The 27,921-nt window shown below is 63.0% G+C and overlaps 2 protein-coding genes across 5 annotated transcripts; one reads left to right on the top strand and one right to left on the bottom strand.

Annotated features, from left to right (window-relative positions):
• Window positions 1–4,046: 4,046 nt before the first annotated feature.
• On the top strand, window positions 4,047–8,847 carry ABT1 (activator of basal transcription 1). 2 transcript variants are annotated; one of them, XM_054052189.1, is made up of 5 exons: window positions 4,047–4,087; window positions 5,145–5,274; window positions 6,057–6,323; window positions 7,060–7,235; window positions 8,462–8,847. In XM_054052189.1, the coding sequence occupies exons 3-5, from the start codon at window positions 6,062–6,064 to the stop codon at window positions 8,774–8,776; spliced, it is 753 nt and encodes a 250-aa protein (XP_053908164.1). In that variant the 5' UTR covers window positions 4,047–4,087; window positions 5,145–5,274; window positions 6,057–6,061; the 3' UTR covers window positions 8,777–8,847. The 2 variants fall into 2 exon arrangements, with proteins under 2 accessions (XP_053908164.1, XP_053908166.1); XM_054052191.1 differs by having other exon boundaries at window positions 4,059–4,087; window positions 5,165–5,274.
• A 1,471-nt stretch (window positions 8,848–10,318) lies between these two features.
• On the bottom strand, window positions 10,319–27,222 carry MBD1 (methyl-CpG binding domain protein 1). Of its 3 annotated transcripts, none has more exons than XM_054052224.1 (14): window positions 27,117–27,195; window positions 26,035–26,159; window positions 25,310–25,424; window positions 24,494–24,801; window positions 23,608–23,693; window positions 22,933–22,973; window positions 21,930–22,067; window positions 18,942–19,076; window positions 17,539–17,613; window positions 15,368–15,523; window positions 13,635–13,730; window positions 12,413–12,490; window positions 12,226–12,306; window positions 10,319–10,998 (listed from the first exon to the last, which is right to left on the bottom strand). In XM_054052224.1, exons 1-14 carry the CDS (start codon window positions 27,129–27,131, stop codon window positions 10,474–10,476), a joined length of 1,974 nt encoding a protein of 657 aa, XP_053908199.1. In that variant the 5' UTR covers window positions 27,132–27,195; the 3' UTR covers window positions 10,319–10,473. The 3 variants fall into 3 exon arrangements, with proteins under 3 accessions (XP_053908199.1, XP_053908200.1, XP_053908201.1); XM_054052225.1 differs by having other exon boundaries at window positions 10,320–10,998; window positions 26,035–26,162; window positions 27,117–27,222; XM_054052226.1 differs by lacking the exon at window positions 15,368–15,523 and having other exon boundaries at window positions 10,320–10,998.
• Window positions 27,223–27,921: the final 699 nt, after the last annotated feature.

Consider the following 27,921-nt stretch of genomic DNA (forward strand, 5'->3'; position numbering starts at 1 on the left):
AACCCCTTTATGGATCCCCCCAGGATACCCCCCAGGACCCCCCTAGACCCCCACAGGACCCCTTTATGGCCCCCCCAGAACCCCTTCATGGACCCCCTTAGACCCACCCAGGACCCCATTATGGACCCCCCCAGAACCCCTTTATGGATCCCCCCAGGATACCCCCCAGGACCCTTTTATGGACTCCCCCAGGAACCCTTTAGGGACCCCCCAGGCACCCCAGGACCCTCTAGCCCCCCCCCAGAACCCCTTTAGGGACCCCCAGGTCCATTCTAGGACCCCTCAGGAACCCTCTTAGGGCCCCCCAAGCCTCCCCCCAGCACCCCAACCCCCCCTAAATCACAAACACCCCCACAAGGACTTGGGGAGACGTCATTCCATGGCTGTATATACACGGAGGGGACCCCAAAAGTGATGGGGGGGGCACACAGGAGGCAAGGGGGGGTCCCATATGATGTCGGGGGGGGGGGTCCCACAAACCCCCTTTTTCCCAAGGAGGGGCAATTTGGAGGTCCAAACTCCTTCCTTAAGTGATTTAGGGGTGAAAATTGGAGTATGAGGGCAGTGAAAATTGAGGGGGGGTGTGTGTATTTTTGGGGTGTTCCCCCCCCCTCACGTCAACCAAGCCAACGCTAAATAAAGCCCCAAAGCCAGGGCGGCTGTTGGACCCCCCCCATCCCCCCCCCAAGCTACCGGTACCAAAACAGCTAAAGCCAAAACCACACCACAACCCCTCAGGGCCCCCCCCAAACCCCCCCTGGGTCCCCCCCATGTTTGGGGGGGTCTGGCTGGCACCACCAAAGCCCCTTCCACTGGCCCCCCCCTCCCTAATAAAACAGGGGGGCTGCTCCGTCCCCCTGTCCCCCCCCCTTCCTCCTCGTATCTCAAAGCCATCTCGTTAGCTAACGAAGTGTTAGGGGCTCGTTCAGGGAAAGGGGGGCCCCCATTTTTTGGCGGGGGGTCCCCGTTTTCACTTGGCTCCCCCCGTAACCGGCGCAGGTGGGAAAGATAAAGCAGTTCCAGCTCTCGTGCCACCGCCTCCTCCTCAGCACCCTAAAAATGACGGGGGGGGGGGGGGGGGCAGGATTTTAGGGGACCCCCACCTCAAAAAAGGGGGACACCCCATTTTTTTTTAGGGGGGGTGGAGGTGTTATCTTACCTGTGTCGCATCCGGAGAGGGAGTTGGGGAGGGGTCGGGTTCTGTAGGAGAGAAAAAAGAGGGGTGAGGAAGTGGGGGGGCATCCAAAATGCAGGGGGGGAAGCCTTAAATTAAGGGGGAACCCCTGAAATTAGGGGGGGGTAACCCTAAAATTGAGGGAGTATCCATAAAATTGGGGGGGCGGATACTCACCTGTGCTGCAATCGGGGGGTGGGGGCAGCGCGTCCTCTGCTTCTTGCAGCCTTTTGGGGGGAGGGCACAGATGATGGGGGGCACTGGAGAGGATCCAGCGCCCCCTCCCCCCAATTTAAAGGGGGGACATGCAAGTTTCTGGGGAGGTAAACCCCATTTTTAGGGGTCTGACTTCAGTTTGGGGGGGGGTTTGAGCCAAATTTGGGTGGGGTGAGGGGTTGATCCTAATTTAGGGGGGAGTTGATCCCAATTTTTGGGGGGGTTAAGCCAAGTTTGAGGGGGTCTTTATCCCAATTTCAAGGGGTTGAGCCCTATTTGAGGGGTGATTCAGCCCAATTTTGCGGGTCTTTATCCCAAATTGGGGGGGTTCAGCCTAAATTGGGGGGTGGGTGAGCAAAATTGAGGCAGTTGAGCCCCATTTGAGGGGGGGTTGACCCCAATTTGCGGGGGGTTAAATCCAGTTTGGGGGGGGTTAAGCCCAGTTTGGGGTTAAGCCCAGTTTGGGGGGAGGTTAAACCAAATTTGAAGGGGTTGAGCCCAATTTAGGGGGGGTTGAGCCCAAATTGGGGGGGGGAAACCTCATTTGAGGGCAGTTTGACCCCAGTTTTGGGGCGGTTAAAGCCCAGTTTTGGGGGGCTGAGCCCAGTTTGAGGGGTGATCCAAATTTTCAGGGGTTTGAGCCCATTTTTGAGTGGTTTGAGCTCAACTGGGAAGGGCTTGAGCCAAAAATTGGGGGACCAACCTCAAGTTTGGGGACATTAAGCCCAATTTTGGGTGGATTGAGCCAAATTTGGGGGATTGAGGCCAATTTCGGGGGAGTTGAGCCAAATATTGTTGAATTGACTCCAATTTTGAGCATACTGAGCTCAGTTTGGGGGGGTTGAGCCTAATTCTGGGTGAATTTAGCCACATTTTGGGTGGGCTGAGCCAAATGTGGGTGGATTTAGTTCAGTTTGGGTGGAATTAGCCCAATTCTGGATCCATTGAGCCCAATTTTGGGGGCATTCAGCCCAATTTTGGGGGCGTTCAGCCCAATTCTGGGGGCATTCAGCCCATTTCTGGGGGCATTCAGCCCAATTTTGGGGGCATTCAGCCCATTTCTGGGGGCATTCAGCCCAATTTTGGGGGCATTCAGCCCAATTTTGGGGGCATTCAGCCCATTTCTGGGGGCATTCAGCCCAATTTTGGGGGCGTTCAGCCCAATTCTGGGGGCATTCAGCCCATTTCTGGGGGCATTCAGCCCAATTTTGGGGGTGTTCAGCCCAATTCTGGGGGCATTGAGCCCAATTTTGGGGGCGTTCAGCCCAATTCTGGGTCGATTTATTCCCTTTTTGAGTGGATGTAGCCCAACTTCAGGTCGATTGACCTCAATTCTGGGTGGATTTTCCCCAATTTTGGCTGCATTCATTTCAATTTCAATTTTGGGTGGATTTAGCCCAATTTTAGGTGGATTTAGCACGATTTTAAGTGCATTTAGTACAATTCTGCACCAATTTTGCCCAATTTTGGGTGGATTTAGCCCGATTCTGTGTGGATTTAGTCCAATTCAAGGCGCATCGAGCCCAATTCTGGGAGGATTAAGACCAAATCAGGTGAATTCAGCCCAGTTTTGGGTCGGCTGAGGCTAATTTGGGTGCATTAAGCCAAATTTTGGGTTGATTTAGCCCAATTTTGGGTCCGTTTAGCCCAAATTTGGGTCCATTTTGCCCAATTTCGGTGGCATTTCCCTGAATCCTGGGTGTATCTCGCCCAATGTTGGGGTGCGCCCCCCCACTCCCCCCACCCCCATCTCTTACCTGCCCTTCCCAGGCCTCATCCAGCTGCCGGGGGGCTGCTCCCCCCTCTCGCCCCCCGCCCCCCCCGGGGCTTCCCCCTCCCCCTGCCGCCCCCCCTCCCGCCCCCGGGGGTCCCAGGGCCGGTATTGGCGGAGCCGGGTGAGGGGGAGCCCCAAGGAATCGGCGAAAAGGACCCTCCGGGACCCCCCCAGGAACGGGGGGCTCGGGGGGGGTTCGGGGGGGGCCGGGGGGGGCCGCGGGGCAGGCTGGGAAGGGCCCCCCCGCCGCGGGGCATGCTGGGAGTCCGGCCAAGGGGAGGGAGGGGGGGGCGCCGGGGCGGGCGGCCGGGCCATGGCGGGAGGGGGCGGGGCTTAAGGAGGGAGGCGGGGCTTGCGCAGGCGGCGCGGGATGATGGGCGGGGCCTAATGAGAGGGGCGTGGTTTGCACAGGCGGGAGAGGGTGCGGCGCGGAAAGGGCGTGGCTTTGGGTGAGGGGGCGTGGCTTGTGCATACAGCTCGCTCTAATTGGCCGACGGGAGGGGGGCGTGGCTTGCGGGGGCACGAGCCGGTGGGCGGGGCTTAAAGTGGGGCGGGGGTTAGCCCTCTGCAGCCACTCTGGTCAGCGCGGCTGTGGGGGCGTGGCTTTGCTAGGGGCGTGGTTTGTTGGGAAAGGGCGGGGTTTGACTATGGGGCGTGGTTTATGCGGATGGGGTGGGGCTTGAGAGGGGGCGTGGTTTATGATGGCGGGGCGGGGCTTGTGTCCCATGTCCGCTCTGATTGGCTGCCGCCGTGCTGATGGGCACGGCAGGGCGAGGCTTGCACAGACGTAGGGGTGTGGCCTGAGGGGGCGTGGTTTGCCTGTCAGAAAGGGGAGTGGCTTAGAGCGAGGGGGCGTGGCCTTAGCGATCAAGGGGGCGCTGCTTGGGGGCGTGGTTTGTGCTGCTGAGGGGCTGTCGAAGGAGGTAGGGGTGGATGTCCTGGGGGTCTCTAAAGGGGTCCTGGCGGTCCTTAAAGGGTTCCAGAGAGTTCTAGAGGGGTCCTTCTGGTCTCTAAAGGGGTCCTGGGGGTCCTCAAAGAGGTCCATGGGGGCTCTAGAGGGGTCCTTAGGGTTCCTAAAGGGGTCCTGGGGGTCCATAAAGGGTCCCAGAGAGTTCTAGAGGGGTTCTTAGGGTCCCTAAAGGGGTCCTGGGGGTCCTTAAAGGGTTCCAGAGAGTTCTAGAGGGGTCCTTAGGGTTCCTAAAGGGGTCCTGGGGATCCATAAAGGGTTCCAGAGAGTTCTAGAGGGGTTCTTAGGGTCCCTAAAGGGGTCCTGGGGGTCCTTAAAGGGTTCCAGAGAGTTCTAGAGGGGTCCTTAGGGTCCCTAAAGGGGTCCTGGGGAGCTCCTGTGGGCCTCTAGAGGGGTCTTGCGGGTCCAAGAGGGGCCCTGTTAGGCCCTACAGGGGTCCCAGGGGGATCTAGAGGGGTCCTGAGTGTCCTTCAAGGGTCCTGGGGGGCTCTCGAGGGGTTCTGGGGCCTCTAGAGGGGTCCTGGAAGGCTTTAAAGCGTTCCCGGGGGGCTCCCAAATAGTCTTGGGGGTCCCAGAGGGGTCTTGTGGGTCCCTACAGGGGCTCTGGGGGTCCCTAAAGGGTCTTTGGCGTCCCTATAGGGGTCCTGGGGGTCTTTAAAAGTTCTTTGTTGTCCCTAGAGGGGTCCTGGGGGGTCCCTAAAGGGTATTTGGGGTTCCTGAAGGGGTCCTGGTGATCCCTAAAGGGTCTTTGTGGTTCCAAGAGGGGTCCTTAAAGGGTCTTTGTGGTCCCTAAATGCATCCTGGGGGTCCCTAAAGGGTCTTTGTGGTCCCAAGAGGGGTCCTGGGAGTCCTTAAAGGATCTTTGGGGTCCCAAGAAGGGTCCTGGGGCCCCCCAAAGGCACTTTAGGGCCCCTAGAGGGGTCCTGGGGGTCCCTAAAGGGTCTTTGGGGTCCCTCGAGGGCTCCAGGGGGTCCCCGCCCCTCCTGTCAATATAACCGCCTCGATCCTTTAAGCCACGCCCCCTCCGCCGTAGCCACGCCCACCTCCGCCCTCTCCTTCCGCGCTTTCCGGCCTTTCGCGACGCCACCCGTTGCGACGCTTGGCGGCTCCGCTTTACGGCAGCGCCCGGCGTTGCTGTTGGGGGTAAAGCGGGCGGGAATTTGGGGGTCCCTGAGGGGAATGGAGGGGTTTGGGGGCATTCCCTGAGGAGAATTTGGGGGTGCAATGGGATCTAGAAGGGGAATTTGAGGAGTGGGGGAGTTTGGGGGTCCCTGGGGGGAATTTGAGGGTGCAAGGGAAGTTGGGGGGGAGCTTGGCGCTTCCTAGGGGGGAATTTTGGTGTGCGGGGGGGGGTTGAGGGGAATTCGGAGGGGATTGGGAGCCCCTAGGGGGGAATTTGAGGGTGCAGGGGAGGTTTGGGGGGGTCCCTGAGTGGAATTTGGGGGTTTGGGAGGGATTTGGGGGTGCAGGGGGAGTCTCAGGGGGCTTGGGGAAACCTAGGAGAGAATTTTGGGGGTGGCTGGGGGGCCCTAGTGGGAAATTTAGGGGTGTAGGGGGGACTTGGGATGTGTTGAGAGTCTCTAGGTGGGAATTTGGGGGTGCAGGGGCGATTTGGGGAGGGTTGGGGTTCCCTAGGGAGGAATTTGGGGGTGTAGGGGGGACTTGGGATGTGTTGAGAGTCCCTAGGTGGGAATTTGGGGGTGCAGGGGAGGTTTGGGGGGGGTTTGGGGGTCCCTGGAGGGGAATTCGGGGGGTTGGGAGGGATTTGGTGGAGGGGGTTGGAGGTCCCTAGGGGGAAATTTGGGGTGTAAGTGGGGGTGGAGGGATTTAGGGGGAGATTGGAGGTGCAGGAGGAGAATTTGGGGAGGGGGGAGGCGATTGAATTTTGGGGTGCCCCCTCCTTAACCCCTTCCTTCCCACCGTAGGGGCAATGACACCAGAGCGGGACCCCCCCTGGGAGGAGGAAGAAGAAGAGAAGGAGGAAGAGGAAGAGGAAAAGGAAGAAGAGGAAGAAAAGGAAGAGGAAGAGGAGGCAGACGAAGGCTCGCAGCCCCCCGAGGGGCCCCCCCCGAAGCGGGTGGTGCCGGGGATCCTGTACCTCGCTTTCCTGCCCCCCGGCTTCGGGCCCCGGCACGCGCGGGCGCTGTTGGGGGCACACGGCGAGCTGGGACGTGTCTTCCTCCAGCCCCACGGTGAGATGGGGGGGCAGAAATGGGGGTCTGGGGGTGTCTGGGTGCCCCATAGAGCCCTGAGGGGGCAGAAATGGGGGTCCGGGGGGGTCAATGTGCTCCATAGAGCCCTGAAGGGGGCAGAAATGGGGGGCTGGGGGGGTCAGGGTGCCCCATAGAGCCCTGGGGGGACAGAAATGGGGGTCCTGGGGAGTCAGGGTGCCCCATAGAGCCCTGGGGGGGGCAGAAATGGGGGTCCTGGGGGGTCAGGGTGCCCCATAGAGCCCTGGGGGGGGCAGAAATGGGGGTCCTGGGGGGGGTCAGGGTGCCCCATAGAGCCCTGGGGGGGGCAGAAATGGGGGGCTGGGGGGGTCAGGGTGCCCCACAGAGCCCTAGGGGGGGCAGAAATGGGGGTCCTGGGGGGGTCAGGGTGCCCCATAGAGCCCTGGGGGGGCAGAAATGGGGGTCCTGGGGGGGTCAGGGTGCCCCATAGAGCCCTGGGGGGGGCAGAAATGGGGGTCCTGGGGGGGTCAGGGTGCCCCATAGAGCCCTGGGGGGGCAGAAATGGGGGTCCTGGGGGGTCAGGGTGCCCCATAGAGCCCTGGAGGGGGCAGAAATGGGGGTCCTGGGGAGGTCAGAGTGGTTTTGGGGCGATCGGAGTGGATTTTGGGAGGATCAGGATGGGTTTGGGGGGGGTCAGGGTGCATTAGGGGTTCTCTGGGTGGTTTGGGGGTGCTGACCCCCCCCTCTTTTCCTGCAGGGGGGACCCCGCGCCGCCGCCGCCATCGCCCGGGGGGTCCGGGGGGGTCTTTTACCGAGGGGTGGGTTGAATTCCGGGACAAACGGGCGGCCAAGAGGGCGGCGGCGCTGCTGCACGGAGCCCCCATGGCCCCCCGGCCCCGGAGCCCCTTCCGGCACCACCGCTGGAGCCTCAAGGTGAGAGGGGGGGGGATTAGAGGGGTCCGGGGGGTCACTTTGAGGGGTCTGGTTCCCATTTGGGGGGGCCTGGGTGGGTCTTGGGACACTGAGTCCCCTTTTGCGGGGGGGCTGGGTCCCTTTTTGGGGCACCTTGGGGGATTTGGGGGGGCCTGGGTTGCTTCTGGGGGCATTTAGGGGGGCCTGGGTTGCTTCTGGGGGCATTTAGGGGGGCCTGGGTTGCTTCTGGGGGCATTTAGGGGGGCCTGGGTTGCTTCTGGGGGGGCGTTGGGGGATTGGAGGGGGCCTGGATCCCTTTTTGGGGCACCTTGGGGGGATTTGGGGGGGCCTGGGTTGCTTTTGGGGGGGGCGTTGGGGGATTGGGGGGGCCAGGGTCCCTTTTTGGGGCACCTTGGGGGGATTTAGGGGGGCCTGGGTCACTTCTGGGGGGGCGTTGGGGGTTTTAGGGGGGGCCTGGGTCACTTCTGGGGGGGCGTTGGGGGATTTGGGGGGGCCTGGGTTGCTTTTGGGGGGAGACCCTGGGGGGATTTGGGGGACGGTGTCTCTTTTGGGGGGGCTGCATCCCTTTTAGGGGGGCCTTGGGGGATTTGGGGGGCCTGGGTCGCTTTTTGGGGGGCCTTGGGGGATTTGGGGGAGCCTGGGTTGCTTTTTGGGGGGCCTTGGGGGATTTGGGGGGGCCTGGGTCCCTTTTGGGGGGGTCCTGGGGGATACTTTGAGGGGTCTGATTCCCTTTTGGGGGGTCTTGGGCTCACTTTTAGGGGTGTCTTGGGGTCACTTCTGGGGGGGGTTCTTGGGATCACTTCTGGGGGGGGTCTTTGGGGTCACTTTAGGGGGGTCTTTGGGGTCACTTTAGGGGGGGTCTTTGGGGTCACTTTAGGGGGGGTCTTTGGGGTCACTTTGGGGGGTCTTGGGATCACTTTTAGGGGGGGTCTTTGGGGTCACTTTTAGGGGGGGTCTTTGAGTCACTTTAGGGTCACTTTTAGGGGGGTCTTTGAGTCCCTTTTGGGGGGGTCTTGGGGTCACTTTGGGGGGGTCTTGGGGTCACTTTGGGGGGTCTGGGGTCACTTTGAGGGGTCTGGGGTCACTTTGGGGGTCCTTGGGGTCACTTGGGGGAGCGGGGGGGTATTCCCACCCCCCTGCTCTGCCCCAGGCCGGTGTTGAGCCCCCCCAAATCCCCTCGATGGATTGAGGGGGCCCCCCCTGACCCCCCATTTCCCCCCCCCCAGTACCTGCCCGGGTTCCGGTGGCCGCACCTGAGCGAGCGGCTGAGCTGCGAACGCCAAACGCGTTCCCAACGCCTCCGCGCGGAGGTGGCGCAGGCCAAGCGCGAGGGGGGGTTCTACACCAGGGCCCCCCCACGAAAAGAACCCACCTCGAGCCAGGGGGACCCCAAAAACCACCATTCCCACTCCCCCCCCCGCACTTGGGGTTTCACCCAAAGACCCACAGAAAAAGAAATTTGGGGGCGTAAAGCGAAGCCCCCCCCGGAGGCGCCCCCGCGACGGCTCTTGGAGAAAGTGTTTGGGGGGGGTGGGGGGTGAGAGCTTAACAATCCCCCCCAAAAAATGGACCCCCCAAAAGTGGCCCCATGACTTCCCCTTCTCAAAAAGGGATGCGGGACCCCCTCAAAAAGGGATGCGGGGCCCCCAAAATGACCCCAAGGTCCACCCCCCCCCCTTAAAAAAGTGACCCGGGACCCCCAAAAGTGCCTCTCAGGACCTCCAAAACTCACAGTCCCCCCAAAAGTGCCCCCCAGGACCCCCCACCCCCCCAAAATGACCCCAAGTTCCGCCCCCCCCCCCCCCCCTTCCCAAAAAAGCAACCCGGGACCCCCCCAAAAGTGCCTCTCAGGACCTCCAAAACTCACAGTCCCCCCAAAAGTGCCCTCCAGGACCACCCCCTCCTCAAAGAAGGACCAGGACCCCCCAAAAATGCCCCTCTGGCCCCCAAAATAAAGGACCCAAGGAACGGGGGTCCCTTTGGGGGGGAGGAATCACTTTTGGGGGGGGTCCCCAATGTTGGGAGGGGGTGTCCTGAGCCCTGAGGTTCATTTGGGGGTGTGTGGGGTGTCACTTGGGGGGGGGGGTCCCCTCGAGATTTGGGGTTCAGGGGTGATCCTGGGGGGGGGTCCCCTTTAAGCTCCCCCCCACCCCACCCCCCCCATTTTATTATTTAAGCGCCTCTGAAATCGCCGTTTTTTTCTCATTAAAACTTTATTTCCATTAACAAAAATAAGTCCCGCGCGGTCTCTTTAAGGGGGGGCGGGGCTTATGGCTTCAGCGCGAAACATCCCTGAAGGGGAGGGGCTAACCAAGGGGGCGGGGCTTGAGGGGCCACGCCCCCTCCTGCTCCCAATGGGGCTTTAAAGGGGCCGCGCCCCCATTTTTTTTTTGGGGCGGGGGGCGATTCCAGTGTCAAAAATAGAAGCTCTTGGGGGGGGGGGGGGGGGAGAGGGGAAACCTGATATCCCCGAAGGGTGGGGGGGTACCCCAAAAAGAGGGGGTGTTGGGGGGGGAGGGGTGCGCCAGGATGTGTCTCTATGCACACACCCCCCCCCCCCCCAATTACTGAACACCCAATGGGTGCAACCGTTAAGGCGCTCCCCCATGGACCAACTGTGCAACATTTAAACCCACCCCCACCCCGCCCCGAACCCCCAAACCTTGGTTCCCCACACCTTAGGGTTCCTCCACGTGTTCCCCCCCCCACTTCAGTTCCCCCCAACCTCGGTTCCACCCCAAACTTTCAACCCCTCTCCCTTACCCCCCCCCTCCCTTTCTTTTAGGGGCGTCCCCCTCTTTTCCTCTCCCTCTTCTCCCCCCCCCCTTCAGTTCCCCCAATCTCTCCCCCTTCTCCTCCCTTTCCACCCCCTCCCTTTTGGGCCCCCCCTTTTCCCTCCCCCTTCAGCTCCTTTCACTCTGGTTCCCCCTCGCTGTGGTTCCCCCCCATTTTGGGCTCCTCCCCTTTCTCCATCTTTGGGTCTCCCCCCGCCCTTTCCTTCCCCCTCACTTCAGTTCCCTCTCCCATTCTCCCCCCCCCCTTTTAGAGGTCCCTCCATCTTTGGGGCTCCCCCCTTTCAACCTTCCCTTCTCCCTATCTTGGGGTCCTCCCCCCTTTTTCCTTCCCCCTCGCTCTGTCTCCCCCCTCACTGTGGTTCCCCCTCACTTTGGTTCCCCTCCCCTTTCTCCCACCTATTTTGGGGGTGTCCCCTCTCCGTTTTGGGGGTGTCCTCCCCCCGCTATGGGTCGCCGCCGCCCCCCAGCAGCAGGCAGGGCCGGCAGCAGCTCCCGCCGGGGACAAGAACCTGACAGCGCGGGGCCGGGGGACGTTGGGGGGCTCCGGGGGGACCCTGACACGGTCGATAAGCTTCGAGGTCGCAAAGGAGCTCCACCAAATCCTCGACGGAACGCAGACGAGGAGGTCGAGACGCTAAAACTTCGTGGCCGGGAGGAACGGGGCGATTCTGAGCCACTAAAACACGAAAAGCCAAACCGGGAGCCAACAAGACGACGGTGGCGGCCATGGGCGATCGCGGCGAGCGCTGAACCAGGCGCAAACCGGGCAGCGACGACGAAGACGAGAGCGGCGACGACGAAGAAAGATGTCCCGACGACGACGACGACAGACACGGCGAGGAAGAAGAAGAAGAGGGGGGACCCCCGTCGGGACCCCCCACCACCCCCCAGTGCGCCGGCAGAGGGATCTCCGCCAACTCCGCCAGGAAGGAGCTCGGCCAACGCGGGGCGGGCGGCGGCGGGAGGGGCTGCGGCAGAGAGGAGGGGGCGGTCAGGGGCACCCCCAGAACCCCACGGGAACCCCCAGAAACCAAGAGCCTCCCCACAGGCCCTTGTGAACCCCACAAAGCCCTTGGGGATCCCCCAAAGCTCTCAGACCCCCCTCAGCGCCCCCCCAAAGCCCTCAGGATCCCCCCAAAGCCCTTTGGGACCCCCCCAAAGCCCTCAGGATCCCCCCAAAGCCCTTTGGGACCCCTCCAAAGCCCTCAGGACACCCCCAAAGCCCTTTGGGACCCCTCCAAAGCCCTCAGGACACCCCCAAAGCCCTTTAGGACCCCTCCAAAGCCCTCAGGACACCCCCAAAGCCCTTTGGGACCCCCCAAAGCCCTCAGGACACCCCCAAAGCCATCTGGATCCCCCCAAAGCCCTCAGGATCCCCCCAAAGCCCTTTGGGACCCCCCCAAAGCCCTCAGGATCCCCCCAAAGCCCTTTGGGACCCCTCCAAAGCCCTCAGGACACCCCCAAAGCCCTTTGGGACCCCTCCAAAGCCCTCAGGACACCCCCAAAGCCCTTTAGGACCCCTCCAAAGCCCTCAGGACACCCCCAAAGCCCTTTGGGACCCCCCCAAAGCCCTCAGGATCCCCCCAAAGCCCTTTGGGACCCCCCAAAGCCCTCAGGACCCCCCCAAAGCCCTTTGGGACCCCCCAAAGCCCTCAGGACCCCCCAAAGCCCTCAGGACCCCCCCAAAGCCCTCAGGACCCCCCAAAGCCCTCAGATCCCCCCTCAGCCCCTCAACCCCCACCCCCAGAGCCCTCTGGATCCCCCCAAAGCCCTTTGGGACCCCTGCAAAGCCCTCAGAACCCCCTCAGGACCCCCCCAAAGCCCCCAGGACCCCCCCAGAACCTTCAGGACCCCCTCAAAGCCCCCAAGACCCCTCAAAGCCCTTTGTGGACCCCCCCCACAGCCTCTTGGGACCCCCCTGAAAACCTTCAGACCTCCCCATCGTCCCCCCAAACCCCCAAACCCATGGAAGGTGGGGGTTGGGTGCCCTCCAGCCCTGAAAAAGGGGGGTCCCAGGTACCCCCCAAACCAGGCATCCGTCTGCCCCCCAAGAATAGGGTCCCCGGTACCCCATAACCCCCCCCCAAAAACTTCCCACCCCCCAAAACACCAGATATCAGGTGCCCCCCAACCCCCAAAACGGGGGTCCCGGGTGTCCCCACCCCCCAAAAGAAAGGGGGTGTCCCCCCCCTCACCACTCGCTCGCCCCCTTCCTCCTCCTCCTCTTCGCTCTCCTCCAGCAGCACCAGCCGGGCGGGGGGGGGCCGGGGGGGCACCTTTGGGGGCGCAGAAGTTGAGGGGGGGGGCAAGGAATGAACCTAAGGGGGTTTGAGGGGACCCCCTGAACACCCCCACCCCAAGCTTTCCCCCCCCCCCTTTTACCGGCACGAGGGAAGCGCTCGGCTCCGGCTTCAGGCGGGGGGAGGCGGCGATGAGCACCCCGAGATCGCCCGGGGGGGGCTGGAACGGGGGGGAAAGGGTTAAATTGGGGGTGAAGGGTTAAATTGGGGGGAGAAAAGGGGGAATTGGGGGGGAAAGGGGGGAAATTGGGGGGGGAAAGGGGGGAATTGGGGGGGAAAGGGGGGAAATTGGGGGGAGAAAAGGGGGGAATTGGGCGTAAAGGGTTAAATTGGGGGGAGAAAAGGGGGGAATTGGGGGTGAAGGGTTAAATTGGGGGGAGAAAAGAGGGGAATTGGGGGGGAAAGGGGGGAATTGGGGGGAGAAAAGGGGGGAATTGGGGGTAAAGGGTTAAATTGGGGGGAGAAAAGGGGGGAATTGGGGGTGAAGGGTTAAATTGGGGGGGAGAAAGGGGGGGAATTGGGGGTGAAGGGTTAATTGGGGGGAGAAAAGGGGGAATTGGGGGTGAAGGGTTAAATTGGGGGGAGAAAAGGGGGGAATTGGGGGTGAAGGGTTAAATTGGGGGTGAAGGGTTAAATTGGGGGGAGAAAGGGGGGAATTGGGGGGAGAAAAGGGGGGGAATTGGGGTGGAAAGGGGGGAATCGGGGGGAAAAAGGGGGAAATTGGGGGGAGAAAAGGGGGGAATTGGGGGGGGAAAGGGTTAAATTGGGGGGGAAAGGGGGGAATTGGGGGGGAATTGGGGGGAGAAAGGGTTAAATTGGGGGGAGAAAAGGGGGGAATTGGGGGGGAAAAGGGTTAAATTGGGGGGGAAGGGGGGAATTAGGGGGGGAAAGGGGGGAATTGGGGGGAGAAAAGGGGGGAATTGGGGGTGAAGGGTTAAATTGGGGGGAGAAAAGGGGGGGAATTGGGGGGAAAGGGGGGAATTGGGGGGAGAAAAGGGGGGAATTGGGGGGGAAGGGGGGAATTGGAGGGAGAAAAGGGGGGAATTGGGGGTGAAGGGTTAAATGGGGGGGAGAAAAGGGGGGAATTGGGGGGAGAAAAGGGTTAAATTGGGGGGAGAAGGGGGGAATTGGGGGTGAAGGGTTAAACGGGGGGGGGAGGGCAAAGAGCACCCCCAAAATGTCTGGGGTGGGGTGGGGGGGCACCACATTAATATGGGGAGAAAAGGGTTAAGGGGTGGGGGGGGATTTGGCCTTTTTGGGGTGCACAAAGGGTTTTTTTTGGGGGGGTGTGGGGGGGGTCTCACCTCGAGGCGTGGGAGGGGTCCCGGCTCCTCTTTCAAAGGGGGTGGCGAGGGGGGGGTCCCCCCCTTTTCACCCCCCCCCGCTGCAGGGTTGAGGTCCTGGAATTGGGGGGGGGGGGCGGTGGAAAAGGAAGGGTTAATGAGTGCCCCCCCCCCCCCCCAAATCCCATTCCTCCTCAATTTTGGGGTGTCCCCCCCCCTCAAACACCCCCCCTTGGGGATGGGGGGGCACCCGGACACCTGAGTCCCATTTGGGGGGGGGGAAGAAGCAAAGCAAAGCAAGCGGGGGGGGGACCCCAAATTTTGGGGGGGGGGAAATAAGGGGTGTAGGAGAGATTTGGGGGCACTCCTGGGAGGGGGGGGGAGGATGTGAGTTTTGGGGGGACTGAGGGTGTTAAAGGGGGAGTTGGGGGGTGTTTTTGGGGGGGACAGGGGGTGATTTTGGGGGCTGGGGGGTGGTTTTGGGGCTGGGGGGGGGTGTTTTAGGGGTGATTTTGGGGGAGTTGGGGGGGGTTTGGGGGTGACTTTGAGTCTGGGGGTGGTTTTGGGGGTGACTTTGGGTCTGGGGGTGATTTTGGGGGTGTCCTGTTTACCTTGCGGGGGGGGCAGCGGGGCGAGCGGCGGCTCCGGGCGTTGGCGCGGGGGGGGCAGCGGCGGCGACGGCGAGGAGGGGGGGGGCAGGGGGGTCCCCCCAAATCCCCCGTCCCCCCCAAATCCCCCCCCTCCGCCGGCAGCAGCCGCCTCTGCGCCGGGAGAGAGACCTCAGCGAGGGGGGGGGGGGGGGGACGGACACCCCGATTTTAAGGGGAGGGGAACCCCCGATTTGGGGGAGGATTTGGGGGTGGGAAAAGGGGACCCAGGCAAGGGGGGGGACCCCCAAATTCTGCCCCACCACCACCACCAAAGCCAAGCAAAGCAGAGGGGACCCAAGCGTGGGGGCAAACCCCCCCCACCCCAAAATGAGGGGTCTTAACACCCCCCCAGTGGTCTGTACTGGTCAGTACTGGGCTATACTGGGCCAAACTGGTTCATAAGGGGTCAAACTGGTCCATAATAGGCCAAACTGGTCCATAATGGGCCAAACTGGGCCTTACTGGGCAAAACCCATTGATATTAGATTTGTAATGGTCCAACTTGAGCCATACTGGGCCAAACTGGGCCATACTGGGGAAGCCATAGGCGGCTATACTGGGCCATACTGGACCAAAACCAGACTGTACTGGTGTATACTGGTTAATATTAGGCTATACAGGGCTGTACTGGTCCAAACTGGGTCGTGTTAGGGTCATACTGGTCCAAACTGGGCTGTATTAAGGCCGTATCAGCGCATCCTTGTCCAAACTGGGCCGTATTAGAGCCGTTTACTGGGCTAAACTGGTTCTAACTGGGCCACGGGAAGCTAAATGAGTTCCAGTTGTCCCTTACTGGTCCAAACTGGTCAATAGTGGCCCAAACTGGGCTTCGTGAGGTCCATACTGGACTGCGTTAGACCGTATTAAGCCATAACAGTCCACATGGGACTATGCTACGCCAAACTGGGCCATACTGGTCCATACTGGTCCCCCATCCAGTTGAAGGAGAGGCAGAAGGAGCCCCCCCCACCTCAGCCTTGCCCGTGCCTCAGTTTCCCCACCAGAAAAAAAGGGTCGGGTGGGTCGAAGGAGTGAAAGCAGGGGTCCGGGGTTTAACTGGGATGGACTGGGAGGGAGACTGGGAGGCACTGGGAGGGCACCCACCATGGCGCGGCGCAGGCACTGCCTCCAGCGGCACTTCTGGCGCTTGCGGTTGCGCCCCCCGAATTTGGCTTTGTCGCGGCAGAAGTCGCAGCGGCCGCAGTCGCCCGGGCGCAGGCAGGCGACGCAGGCCCCGCAGCGCCGTAGGCGCCGCCGCCGCTGCGGCAGAGAGCGGGGTCACCCCCCCCGAACCCCGACAGACCCCCAACGGACACCCCCCCACCCTGGATCACCCCCCCACCTCTTCGCGGAAGCGTTAGAGCGAGAGCAGCGGTTAGGAGCGAGCGGCGGCGTTAGGGGGTTACGGGAGGGGAGGGGGAGCAGCTCTTAGGGGCATTACGGTACCCACCCCCCAATAGGAGTACATTACAACACCCTACACCCCGCTATTAAAGCCTCATATTGAGCGTGGAGCAGCTCTTAGGAGCATTACGGTAGCTGCACCCCACTATTAGAGCCTCTGGAGCAGCTCTTAGGGGCATTACGGTAGCTGCACCCCACTATTAGAGTCCCTGGAGCAGCTCTTAGGAGCATTACGGTAGCTGCACCCCAACAGTAGAATATTACAACACCCTACACCCCGCTATTAAAGCCTCATATTGAGCATGGAGCCACTCTTAGGGGCATTACGGTAGCTGCACCCCACTATTAGAGCCTCTGGAGCAGCTCTTAGGGACATTACAGTAGCTGCACCCCACTATTACAGGCCCTGGAGCAGCTCTTAGGAGCATTACGGTAGCTGCACCCCAACAGTAGGATATTACAACACCCTACACCCCACTATTAAAGCCTCATATTGAGTGTGGAGCCGTTCTTAGGGGCATTACGGTAGCTGCACCCCACTTTTAGAGCCTCTGGAGCAGTTCTTAGGGACATTACAGTGACTGTACGCCAATATCAGAGTGTTACAACCCCTTACACTCCACTATTGGAACCTCTGGAGCAGCTCTTAGAGACATTACGGTACCCGTCCCCCAATATTGTGTTGTTACAGTACGTACTCTGCTCCGCGCTAAGTCCGCAGCAGCTCTTAGGAGCATTACGGTAGCTTCACCCCATCATTAGAGCAGCTCTTAGGAGCATTACGGTACCTTCACCCCATTATCTGAGGCATCACAGCACCCTGAACCCCACGATTGCAGCACCACATTGAAGAGGAGCAACTATTAGAGGCATTACGGCGCTTACACCCTCATATTGGGGCATTACAACACTTGGAACAGCTCTTAGGAGCATTACGGTACCCGCACCCCAATATTAAGCCCTTAAGAAGTGGCTCTTATTGCTATTCCAACACCTGCACCCCAATACTAAACCCTTAGTGAACAACTATTAGTACCATTACGGTATCTTCCCCCCATTATTATACTTTTAGTGAGCAGCTATTACCACCTTTACGGTAGCCGCACCCCAACACTGAGTCCTTAAAGAGCAGCTATTACCATCATTACGGTAGCTGCACCCCAATACTGAGCCCTTAATGAGCAGTTATTACCATCATTACGGTACCTACACCCCAATACTGAGCCCTTAATGAGCAGTTATTACCATCATTACGGTACCTACACCCCAATACTGAGCCCTTAATGAGCAGCTATTACCATCTTTATGGTAGCTGCACCCCAATACTGAGCCCTTAATGAGCAGCTATTACCATCATTACGGTACCCACACCCCAATACTGAGCCCTTAAAGAGCAGCTATTACCATCATTACGGTACCCGCACCCCAATATTAAGCCCTTAATGAGCAGCTATTACCATCATTACGGTAGCTGCACCCCAATACTGAGCCCTTAATGAGCACCTATTACCATCATTACGGTAGCTGCACCCCAATACTGAGCCCTTAATGAGCAGCTATTACCATCATTACAGTAGCAGCACCCCAATACTGAGCCCTTAATGAGCAGCTATTACCATCATTACGGTACCTGCACCCCAATACCAAACCCTTAGTGCACACCTATTACTATCATTACGGTACCCGCACCTACACCCCCTATTATTGAGGCCCCTCTATTAGGATCAATACGCCCCCCCCCAGCCCCTAGGAGCTGCTTTTGGGGGTGTAGGGGGTCTCCCCGGGTCTTTTGGGGGTCCCCAGGGCTTTGGGGGGTCCCCAGGTGTCCGGGATTGGGGGGTTCTAGGGTCTGGGGGGGGCCCTGCACTCACCGTGTCCCCCCCGCGGTTCCCGGGGTGTTTTGGGGGGCGCCCCGGCTTCTTCTTCTCCTTCTCCTTCATCGGCTTCTGGATTTTGGGGGGGGGAGTGAAAAGGGGGGGGTCGGGACCCCCAAATCCATCTCCTTCCCCCCTCCCTCCAAAAAAAAGGGGGGACCCCCAAATCCATATAAGGGTCAGGGGGTGTTGAGGAGGTTTGAAGGGGGCAAAGAAATGGGGATTTGGGGGGACCAGGAAGGGGGCGGGGGCAGGGGAAGATTTAGGGGTTCACAGGGGTTTGGGGAGGTGAAGGGTGGGGCCGTGGAGGGGGTTTGGGGGTTCAGGGGGAGCTGGGGGGATTAAGGGAGGGGTCAGGGGTTCAGAACGGGGGGTCAGGAGAGGCTGGGGGGGGTCTGGGGGTTCGGGAGGGGCTCGGATGGGGGGTTTGGGGGTTCAGGGGGAGCTGGAGGGGGGCGATGGGGGTCCAAGGGGGCTGTGGGGGTGTTTAGGAGGGGCCGAGATGGGGGATTTTGGGGTTCAGGAGGGGGTTTTGGGGGGCGCTGGGGGGTGGGGTGGGGTCCAGGGGAGGTTGGAGGGGTTCAGGGGGGGCTGTGGGGGAGGTTCGGGGGTTCAGGAGGGGGGTTTGGGGGTTCAGGAGGGACTGGGGGGGGGTTTAGGGGTTTATGATGGCAGTTTGTGGGTTCGGGGGGGTTTGATGGGGGTTCAGTGGGCTTTGGGGGTCTGGGGGGGGCAGTTGGGGTGTGAGTGGGGGTGTTTAGGGGTTCAGGAGAGGGGTTTGGGGGTTCGGGAGGGGCTGTGGGGGGGGGTTGGGGGTTGAGCAGGGCGGTTTGGGGGTTCAGGAGGGCAGTTTGGGGGTTCGGGGGGGTTTGGTGGGGGTTCAGTGGGCTTTGAGGGTCTGGGGGGGCAGTTGGGGTGTCAGTGGGGGTGTTTAGGGATTCAGGAGAGGGGTTTGGGGGTTCAGGGGGGGTTCAGTGGGCTTTGGGGGTCGCGGGGGGGGCGTTTAGGGATTCAGGAGAGGGGTTTGGGGGTTCGGGAAGGGCTGTGGGGGAGGTTTAGGGCTTGAGCAGGGGGGTTTGGGGGTTCAGGAGAGGGGTTTGGGGGTTCAGGAGGGCAGTTTGGGGGTTCAGGGGGGTTTGGTGGGGGTTCAGTGGGCTTTGGGGGTCGAGGGGGGGCGTTTAGGGATTCAGGAGAGGGGTTTGGGGGTTCAGGAGGGCAGTTTGGGGGTTCGGGGGGGGTTCAGTGGGCTTTGGGGGTCGAGGGGGGGCGTTTAGGGATTCAGGAGAGGGGTTTGGGGGTTCAGGAGGGCAGTTTGGGGGTTCAGGGGGGGTTCAGTGGGCTTTGGGGGTTCGGGAGGAGCTGTGGGGGGGGATGTGGGGGTTCAGGGGGTGTCCCCCCACCTTGGGGCGCAGGCAGCGCCGCTGCAGACAGCGCCACTGGCGCTTGAGGCCGGGCTTGAGGCGGCGCAGGCAGATGGGGCACGAACCGCAGTCCTCGGTGGCCAAACAGCCCCGGCACGAGCCGCAGCCCAGGCCCTGCGCCCACACGCGTGTCAGCACGGGCACACACGCCTCGACACGGGCACACACGCCTCGACGTGGGCCCACAGGCCTCGACGCGGGCCCACAGGCCTCGACGCAGGCCCATAGGCATCGACGCGGGCCCACAGGCCTCGACACGGGCCCACAGGCGCCAACGCGGGCCCACAGGCCTCAACAGGGGCCGTCATGCATGTCAACACGGGCCCACAGGCCTCAACACGGGCCCACAGGCGTCAACAAGGGCCGTCATGCATGTCAACACGGGCCCACAAGCGTCAACATGGGCCCACATGTGTCAACACAGGCCCACAGGCGTCAATGCGGGCCCACAGGTGTCAACGCGGGCCCACACATGTCAACACGGGCCCACAGGCGTCAACATGCGCCCTCACATACATCAACGCGGGCCCACAGGCGTCAACGCAGGCCCTCACGCATGTCAACACGGGCCCACAGGCGTCAACAAGGGCCGTCATGCATGTCAACACGGGCCCACAAGCGTCAACATGGGCCCACATGTGTCAACATGGGCCCACAGGCATCAACATGGGCCCTCACACACGTCAACACGGGCCCACAGGCCTCAACGCGGGCCCACAGGCGTCAACACGGGCCCACACGCCTCAACGCGGGCCCACAGGCCTCGACATGGGCCCACAGGCGTCAACACAGGCACACAGGCCTCAACACAGGCCCACAGGTGTCAACACGGGCACACATGCCTCAACACAGGCCCACAGGCCTCAACACAGGCCCTCATGCATGTCAACACAGGCCCACACACATCAACACGGACCCACATGTGTCAACACGGGCCCACAGGCGTCAACATGAGCCCACAGGCGTCAACACGTGCCCTCGCATGTGTCAAAAAGGGCCTGCGCACATTAACATGAACCCATACACACCAACACGGGCCCTCACGCGCAACAACACAGGCCTGAACACGTTAACACGGACCCACACACGTCAACATGGCCCCACATGCATCAACACGGGCCCTCGCGCATGTCAACACAGGCCCACAGGTGTCAACATGGGCCCACGGGTGTCAACACGGGCCCTCATGCGTCAACACGGGCCCACACGCATTGACATGAGCCGTCACATGTCAACATGGGCCCTCACACGCATCAATATGGGCCCTCACATGCGTCAACACGGGCCAAGATGGGCCCACGTATGTCAACGCGGTCCCACATGCGTCAACACGGGCCAACACACGTCAACGCAGGCCCACGTGTGTCACCACGGGCCCTCACGTGGCCTCAGCCGTGGACAAGGCGGGAAACGGGGGTCAGAGAGCCCCGGGAGGAGCCCCGGCCCACGCTTGGATTGGGAACACGGGATAACACGCGCTAACACGGGACACCATGCACTGCCACGGGCCAACACGCGTCAACACGGGCCCACACGCAACCTCAGTCGCGGCCACGGGGGTGACGGCGCCCGGGCGGGAGGCGCAGCACAGGCCCTGCGTGCGGAACATGGGAGAACACGGGAGAACACGGATCCACACGGGACGGGAGGGGGAAACGGGGGGCTTGGGGGGGGCTGGGGGGGACACGGGGGGGTCTGGGGGTGACAAAAGGGACACAGAGGGGGTCTGGGGGTGACACAGGGGGGTCTGGGGGTAACACAGGGGGGGCTGGGGGTGATACAGGGGGGTCTGGGGGTGACAAAAGGGACACAGAAAGGGTCTGGGGGTGACATGGGGGGGCCTGGGGGTGACAAAAGGGACACAGAGGGGTCTGGGGGTGACACAGGGGAGTCTGGGGGGGACACAAGTGACACAGTGGGGTCTGGGGGTGATACAGGGGGGTCTGGGGGTGACACAGGGGGGTCTGGGGGGTGACAAAAGGGACACAGAAGGGGTCTGGGGGGGACACAGGGGGGTCTGGGGGGGACAAAAGGGACACAGAAGGGGTCTGGGGGTGACACAGGGGGGTCTGGGGGTGACAAAAGGGACACGGAGGGGTCTGGGGGGGACACAGGGGGGTCTGGGGGTGACAAAAGGGACACAGAGGGGGTCTGGGGGTGACACGGGGGGGTCTGGGGGTGACAAAAGGGACACAGAGGGGTCTGGGGGGGACACAGGGGGGTCTGGGGGTGACAAAAGGGACACAGAGGGGGTCTGGGGGTGACACGGGGGGTCTGGGGGTGACAAAAGGGACACAGAGGGGTCTGGGGGGGACACAGGGGGGTCTGGGGGTGACAAAAGGGACACAGAGGGGTCTGGGGGTGACACGGGGGGGTCTGGGGGTGACAAAAGGGACACAGAAGGGGTCTGGGGGTGACACGGGGGGTCTGGGGGTGACAAAAGGGACACAGAAGGGGTCTGGGGGTGACACGGGGGGTCTGGGGGTGACAAAAGGGACACAGAAGGGGTCTGGGTGTGACATGGGAGGTCTGGGGGTGATACAGGGGGGTCTGGGGGTGACACGGGGGAGTTTGGGGGTGACAAAAGGGACACAGAAGGGGTCTGGGGGTGACATGAGGAGTCTGGGGTGATATGGAGGGGATCTCGGGGTGACACAGGGGGGTCTGGGGGTGACACAGGGGGGTCTGGGGGTGACAAAAGGGACATGGGGGGTCTGGGGGTGACAGGGGACAACACTGGGGGGGTCTGGGGTGACACGAGGGGGGCCTGGGGGTGACACAGGAAGTTTGGGGTGACACAAGTGACACGGGGGGGTCTGGAGGTGACACGGGGGGTCTGAGGGTGACCCAAGTGACACGGGGGAGTCTGGGGGTGACACAGGAAGTTTGGGGTGACACAAGTAACACGGGGGAGTCCGGGGGTGCCCCGGAGGGGATTTGGGGTGCGGCGGGGGGGTTCCCCGTTACCTTCTTGACGATGCGCAGGCAGCGGCGCAGGAGGCACTTGTGGGGGCGCGCGGGGGCCGGGGGGGGGCGCGCGCAGGCGCTGCAGATCCCGCAGTCCGCCGGGATGCGACACGCCTGGCACGAGCCGCAGCCCACGCGCTGCGGGGGGGTCAGCACCCCGAAAACACAGCACCCCGAAACGCGGGGGGGGGCTCAGGGGAGCAGGGGAGGGCTCAGGGGAGCAGGGGAGGGAGTTTGGGGGGGGCTCAGCAGTCTGGAGAGGGGGTTTGGGGAGGGGGGTCATGGGTTTGGGGGGGCTCAGGGGTCTGGGGGGCCACAGGGGAGGGAGTTTGGGGGGGCTCAGGGGGCAGGGGAGGGGGGGTCATAGGTTTGGGGGGGCTCAGGGGTCTGGGGGGCCACAGGGGAGGGGGTTTGGGGGGGCTCAGGGGGCAGGGGAGGGGGGTCATAGGTTTGGGGGGGCTCGGTGGAGGGGGTTTGGGGGGGCTCAGGGGTCTAGGGAGGGGGATCATGGGTTTGGGGGGGCTCAGGGAGCAGGGGAGGGGGGTCATAGGTTTGGGGGGGCTCAGAGGAGGGGGTTTGGGGGAGCTCAGGGGTCTGGGGAGGGGGGTCATGGGTTTGGGGGGGCTCAGGGGGGCAGTGGAGGGAGTTTTGGGGGGCTCAGCGGTCTGGAGGGGGGTTTGGGGTGGGGGGTCATGGGTTTGGGGGGGCTCAGGGGGGCAGGGGATGGGGTTTGGGGGGGCTCAGGAGTCTGGGGAGGGGGGTCATGGGTTTGGGGGGGGCTCAGGGGTCTGGGGAGGGGGGTCATGGGTTTGGGGGGGGCTCAGGAGTCTGGGGAGGGGGGTCATGGGTTTGGGGGGGGCTCAGGGGTCTGGGGAGGGGGGTCATGGGTTTGGGGGGGCTCAGGGGTCTGGGGTGGGGGGTCATGGGTTTGGGGGGGCTCAGGGGTCTGGCAAAAGGGAGTCGGGGGGGTTTAGGGGTTCAGGGGTTCCCAGCTTTGGGGTACCTTGAAGAACCGTTGCTCCCGGTTGAAGTCCCGCCTGCGGGCTGGGGGGGAGATCGGGGGGGTCAGGAGGCGGGGGGGGGGCACCACGAACCCTGAGCCCCCCAAAACCACCCCAAGGGCACCTGGAGCCTCCCCAGGAACCCCCCCAGAACCCTCAGAGCCCCCCCAGGAACCCCCCCGGAACCCCCAGAGTCCCCCCAAGGCACCTGGAGCCCCCAAGGGAACCCCCAGAGCCCCCAAAGAACCCCCAGAGCCCCCCCAGAACCCCTGGAGCCCCCCCAGAGCCCCCCCCGGAACCCCCAGAGCCCCCTCAGGGCACCTGGAGCCCCCCCCGGAACCCCCAGAGCCCCCCCAGAGCACCTGGAGCCCCCCCTGGAACCCCCAGAGCCCCCGGAGCACCCCCAGGAACCCCCACAGTCCCCCCAGGAACCCCCAGAGCCCCCGGAGCACCCCCAGGAACCCCCACAGCCCCCCCAGGAACCCCCAGAGCCCCCCCCGAGCACCTGGAGCCCCCCTAGGAACCCCCAGAGCCCCAAAAAGAACCCCCAGAGAGCCCCCAGAGCACCTGGAGCCCCCCCAGGAGCCCCCCCGGAACCCCCAGACCCCCCCTGAACCCCCAGCCCCCCCCCAGAGGAAGAGGAGGGCTCAGCGGAGGCCGCCGAGGCCGATGCTCACCGCGGCAGTCGGGGCAGAGCCAGCGGCACCGGCGCTGGGGGGGCAGCGTCACCCCCGGGAAGAGGCTCTGGCAGCTGGCGCAACACCTGGGGGGAAAGGGGGAGTGTTTGGGGGGACCCAGGACCCCCCGAGACCCCCCAAAAGGGACACAGGACCCCCCTTAGGCACCCGAGACCCCCCCAGAGGAACCCATGACCCCCCTTACGGACCCGAGACCCCCTCCATCCCTCCCCAAAAGAGACACAGGACCCCCGAGACCCCCCAAAAGGGACACAGGACGCCCCTTAGGCACCCGAGACCCCCCCATCCCTCCCCAAAAGGAACCCAGGACCCCCAAGACCCCCCAAAAGGGACACAGGACCCCCCCTTAGGGACCCGAGACCCTCTCCATCCTTCTCCAAATGGGACCCAGGACCCCCAAAACCCCCCAAAAGGGACCCAGGACCCCCCTTAGGGACCCGAGACCCCCTCCATCCCTCCCCAAAGGGGACACAGGACCCCCAAAAGGGACACAGGACCCCCTTAGGGACCCGAGACCCCCCCGCAAAGGGATCCAGGACCCCCCAAAAGGGACCCAGCACCCCCCTTAGGCACCCGAGACCCCCCCAAAGGAACCCAGGACCCCCGAGACCCCCCCAAGAAGAGACACAAGACCCCCCTTAGGGACCTGAGACCCTCTCCATCCTTCTCCAAAAGGGACACAGGACCCCCATCCCTCCCCAAAAGAGACCCCAGACCCCCACTTAGAAACCCAAGCCCCCCTCATCCACCCCAAAAGGCACCAAGGCCCCCCCCTCATCCCCCCCTTAGGGACCCCAGCACTCCATCAGGACTCCCCTAAAGGGTCCCAGGTGCCCCCCCCCCTCACAGGGACCCCCAAACTCACGCCGCCACCCCCTCCTGGGGGGGCTCTGGCGGGGGGGGGCGCTTCCTCGTGCGCCGGGGGGGAGGAGGCGGTGGCGGCTCCGCGGGGGGCGTGGCCTCGGCGGGAGGGGGCGGCGCTTCATCCTGAGGGGGCGGGGCCTCCTCGCTGGGAGGGGGCGTGGTTTCCACGGGAGGGGGCGTGGCTGCAGGTGGTGGAGGAGGAGGAGGAGGAGGAGGAGCCTCCTCGGCCACGCCCACCGGCTCCTCCGGGTCTGGGGGGGGCGGCGGGGGGGGCCCCGCGGGGGAGCGCCATTTGGGCCCCTTTCTGCCCTGGGAAGGGGAAAGAAAGGGTTAATGGGGGGGGTCCCCCCAAACTTCAGGAACTCTCTAATTGCTCCCCCCGACTCAAGACTCCCCCACCTCCAATTCATTTCAGGGACCCCCCCTCTTATTTTACAGACCCCCCCGCACCCCACTTTGGGGACCCTCTCATCACCCCCCCCTTACAAGACCCCTCCCCCCCAATTTTAAGACCCCCTCCCCCTCAAAAACCCCCCCCTCTTCAGGAACTCCCCATTATGCCCCCCCCACCCTCTAATTTTGCCACCCCCACTCTTTCCCCTCCTCTTGTGAGGATCCCCCCCCAAATTTTGGGGACCCCATAATCAATTTGGAGCCCTCCCCCTTCCCCTTCTTACACCCCCTGACTTTTGGGGGCGTCCCCCAACTTCCTGCCGCATTTAGGGATGCCCCCGTCAGTCTTGGGGAACCCCCAGAGCTTTGGGGAACCCCCAGGGCTTTGGGGAGCCCCCCCAGGGCTTTGGGGACCCCCCCATACCTTGGGGGGGCCGGGTCGCTCCAGCCCGTGTTTGAAGTCGAAGTTGCCGAGGTCGCGGTTGGGCCCCAAGAATCGACTCAGCTCGATCTTGCTCCGGAATTTCTCCCCTGTGGGGCTGGAAAAAAGGGGGGTCGGAAGAGAGCCCCCCTCAAAATTGGGGGACCCCAAAAAAATGGGGCTCCTAGGACCCCAAATTGGTCCCAAAGGCCCCAAAACAGACCTCTGGGACCCCCAAACGGCCCCAAGAGACACCAAAATGTTCCCCTGAAAACCCAAAGTGATTCAAAATGACCCCGTGGGATCCCAAAAAAGGCTCTTTGAACCCCAAAACGGCCCTGGAAGACCCCAAAAAAAGGCTCCTAAGACACCAAAATGGCTCTGGGTGACCTCAAAATGCTTCCTAAGACCCCCAAATGGCCCTGGAGGCCCCAAAATAGACCCCTGGGATCCCAGAATGTCCCCGGGAGACCCCAAAATGTTTCTCTGGGGACCCAAAGTGACCTCGGGGGACCCCCAAATAACCTTCTAAAAACACAAAAGGCCTCTGGGACCCCAAAATGGCCCCTAGGGCCCCCCAAAAAGGCTCCTAGAAGACCAAAATGCTCCCTAGGACATCAAAACGGCCCCAAGAGGAGCGCAAAACAACCCCAAAATGCTCTGCGAGACCCCAGAAATGGCTCCGTGCTCCAGTTTTGGGGTTCAGGGTGAGGGGTGGAGGGGGGCACCTCTTGTAGTAGGTGTCGGTGCGGCCGCAGGTGGCTCCGGATTTCCGGAAGGCTTCGCGGCGCTGCCAGCCCGGCCCCAGCGCCGGGCACTCGGTCCAGCCCTGTGCCATCCTGCCGGGGGGGGGCTACTGCGGGAAGAGGGGGGGGACACACATAGGGGGACCCCTGAGTGTCCACAGACCCCCCCCAAAACACCCACTGCTCCCCCTGAGCACCCGCAGCCCCCCCAAACACCCACTGCTCCCCCTGAGCACCCGCAGCCCCCTCAAAACACCCACAGCCCCTCCAGCACCCATTGAGCACCCACAGCCCCCCCAAAACACCCACTGCTCCCCCTGAGCACCCGCAGCCCTCTTAAAGCACTGAGATCCCTGAGCACCCACAGCCCCCCCCAAACACCCACAGCCCCTATAGGACCCCCTGAGCACCCACAGCCCCCCCAAAACACCCACAGCACCCCCTGAGCACCCACAGCCCCCCCCGAGCACCCACAGCACCCCCCAAACACCCACAGCACCCCCTGAGCACCCACAGCCCCCCCCCAAAACACCCACAGCCCCCCCAGAGCACCCACAGCCCCCCCCAAACACCTACAGCACCCCCTGAGCACCCACAGCCCCCCCTGAGCACCCACAGCCCCCACAGCACCCCCTGAGCACCCACAGCCCCCCCCAAAACACCCACAGCTCCTCCAGCACCTCCTGAGCATCCACGGCCCCCCCAAAACACCCACAGCCCCTCCAGAGCACCCCCAAACCGCCCCTCACACACACAAACACCCCTCAACCCCTCCTCAAAACACCCCCAAACCCGCCCCTCCCCCACACAAACACCCCCAAACCCACCCCTCCCCCCTCAAAACAGCCCCTCCCTCACACAAACACCCCCAAACCCACCCCTCCCCCCTCAAAACAGCCCCTCCCCCACACAACCCGCCCCTCCCCCACACAAACACCCCCCCCAAAACCCGCCCCTCCCCCCTCAAAACAGTCCCTACAGGGCCCCTCCCTCACACAACCCGCCCCTCCCTCACATAAACACCCCCAAACCCCCCTCCTCAACCCCCCCCCCTCCCCCGGTACCGGTTCTCGGCCCATCCCGCTCCGGTGGTGGCGCAGCAGCCTGAGGTGAAGGGGGCGGAGGGGGTGGGAGGGGGCGCACGCGCGCGCACCGGAAGCGGAAGTGGCCGCTGAGCGAGGGGGAGGAACCACGTGACCCGCAGAGGACGCTGAGCAGAGACCAAATGGGGGGGGAGGAACCACGTGACTCTCCCGGGCGCTGAGGCGCGCGCGGCAGGGGAAGAACCACGTGACTCACGAAGGACGCCGAGCGGCGGCCAATTGGGGGGGAGGGGCGAGAGAGAAGCAAACCACGTGACGCGCCCTGGTTGCCAAGGTGGGGGGGAGGAGAGGAATCACGTGATCTACACCCCCCTCGGCGCTGACGGGGCGGGGTTATGTAAATAAAGGTGGAGCACGTGACGCTGAGGCGGGAGCCCGCGTCGTGGGGCACGTGACTCGGGGGAAAGTAGGTGGGGTTATGCAAATGAGATAACGGCGTTCCCGCCAACCGCGCAAAGCCTTCGACTGCCCCATAGGGACCCCCTCAACCCCATAGAGCCCCCCCAGACCCATAGGGACCCCCTCAGCCCCATAGAGCCCCCCCAGACCCATAGAGACCCCCCCAGACCCATAGGGACCCCCTCAGCCCCATAGAGCCCCCCCCCAAACCCATAGAGACACCCCAGACCCATAGGGACCCCCTCAGCCCCATAGAGCCCCCCCAGACCCATAGAGACCCCCCCAGTCCCCATAGAGCCTCCCCAGACCCATAGATGCTCCAATACCCATTTTATTGGGGGTCCCCCTGAGTTTTGGGGGTCCCCAG

Source organism: Cuculus canorus, chromosome 32 (assembly GCF_017976375.1).
Source record: "Cuculus canorus isolate bCucCan1 chromosome 32, bCucCan1.pri, whole genome shotgun sequence".
NCBI lineage: Eukaryota > Metazoa > Chordata > Aves > Cuculiformes > Cuculidae > Cuculus > Cuculus canorus.

What these genes read in the sequence shown, in the direction of transcription:
- ABT1 (XM_054052189.1), top strand. Translation starts at nt 6,062, where the DNA reads ATGACACCAGAGCGGGACCCCCCCTGGGAGGAGGAAGAAGAAGAGAAG. An exon ending in TGTCTTCCTCCAGCCCCACG is followed by an intron (nt 6,324 to 7,059) that starts GTGAGATGGGGG and finishes CTTTTCCTGCAG; the next exon opens with GGGGGACCCCGCGCCGCCGC. An exon ending in ACCACCGCTGGAGCCTCAAG is followed by an intron (nt 7,236 to 8,461) that starts GTGAGAGGGGGG and finishes CCCCCCCCCCAG; the next exon opens with TACCTGCCCGGGTTCCGGTG.
- MBD1 (XM_054052224.1), bottom strand. An exon ending in GGCGCTGCCTGCGCCCCAAG is followed by an intron (nt 17,614 to 18,941) that starts GTGGGGGGACAC and finishes CCCAAAATCCAG; the next exon opens with AAGCCGATGAAGGAGAAGGA. An exon ending in CGAGCGCTTCCCTCGTGCCG is followed by an intron (nt 12,307 to 12,412) that starts GTAAAAGGGGGG and finishes GCGCCCCCAAAG; the next exon opens with GTGCCCCCCCGGCCCCCCCC.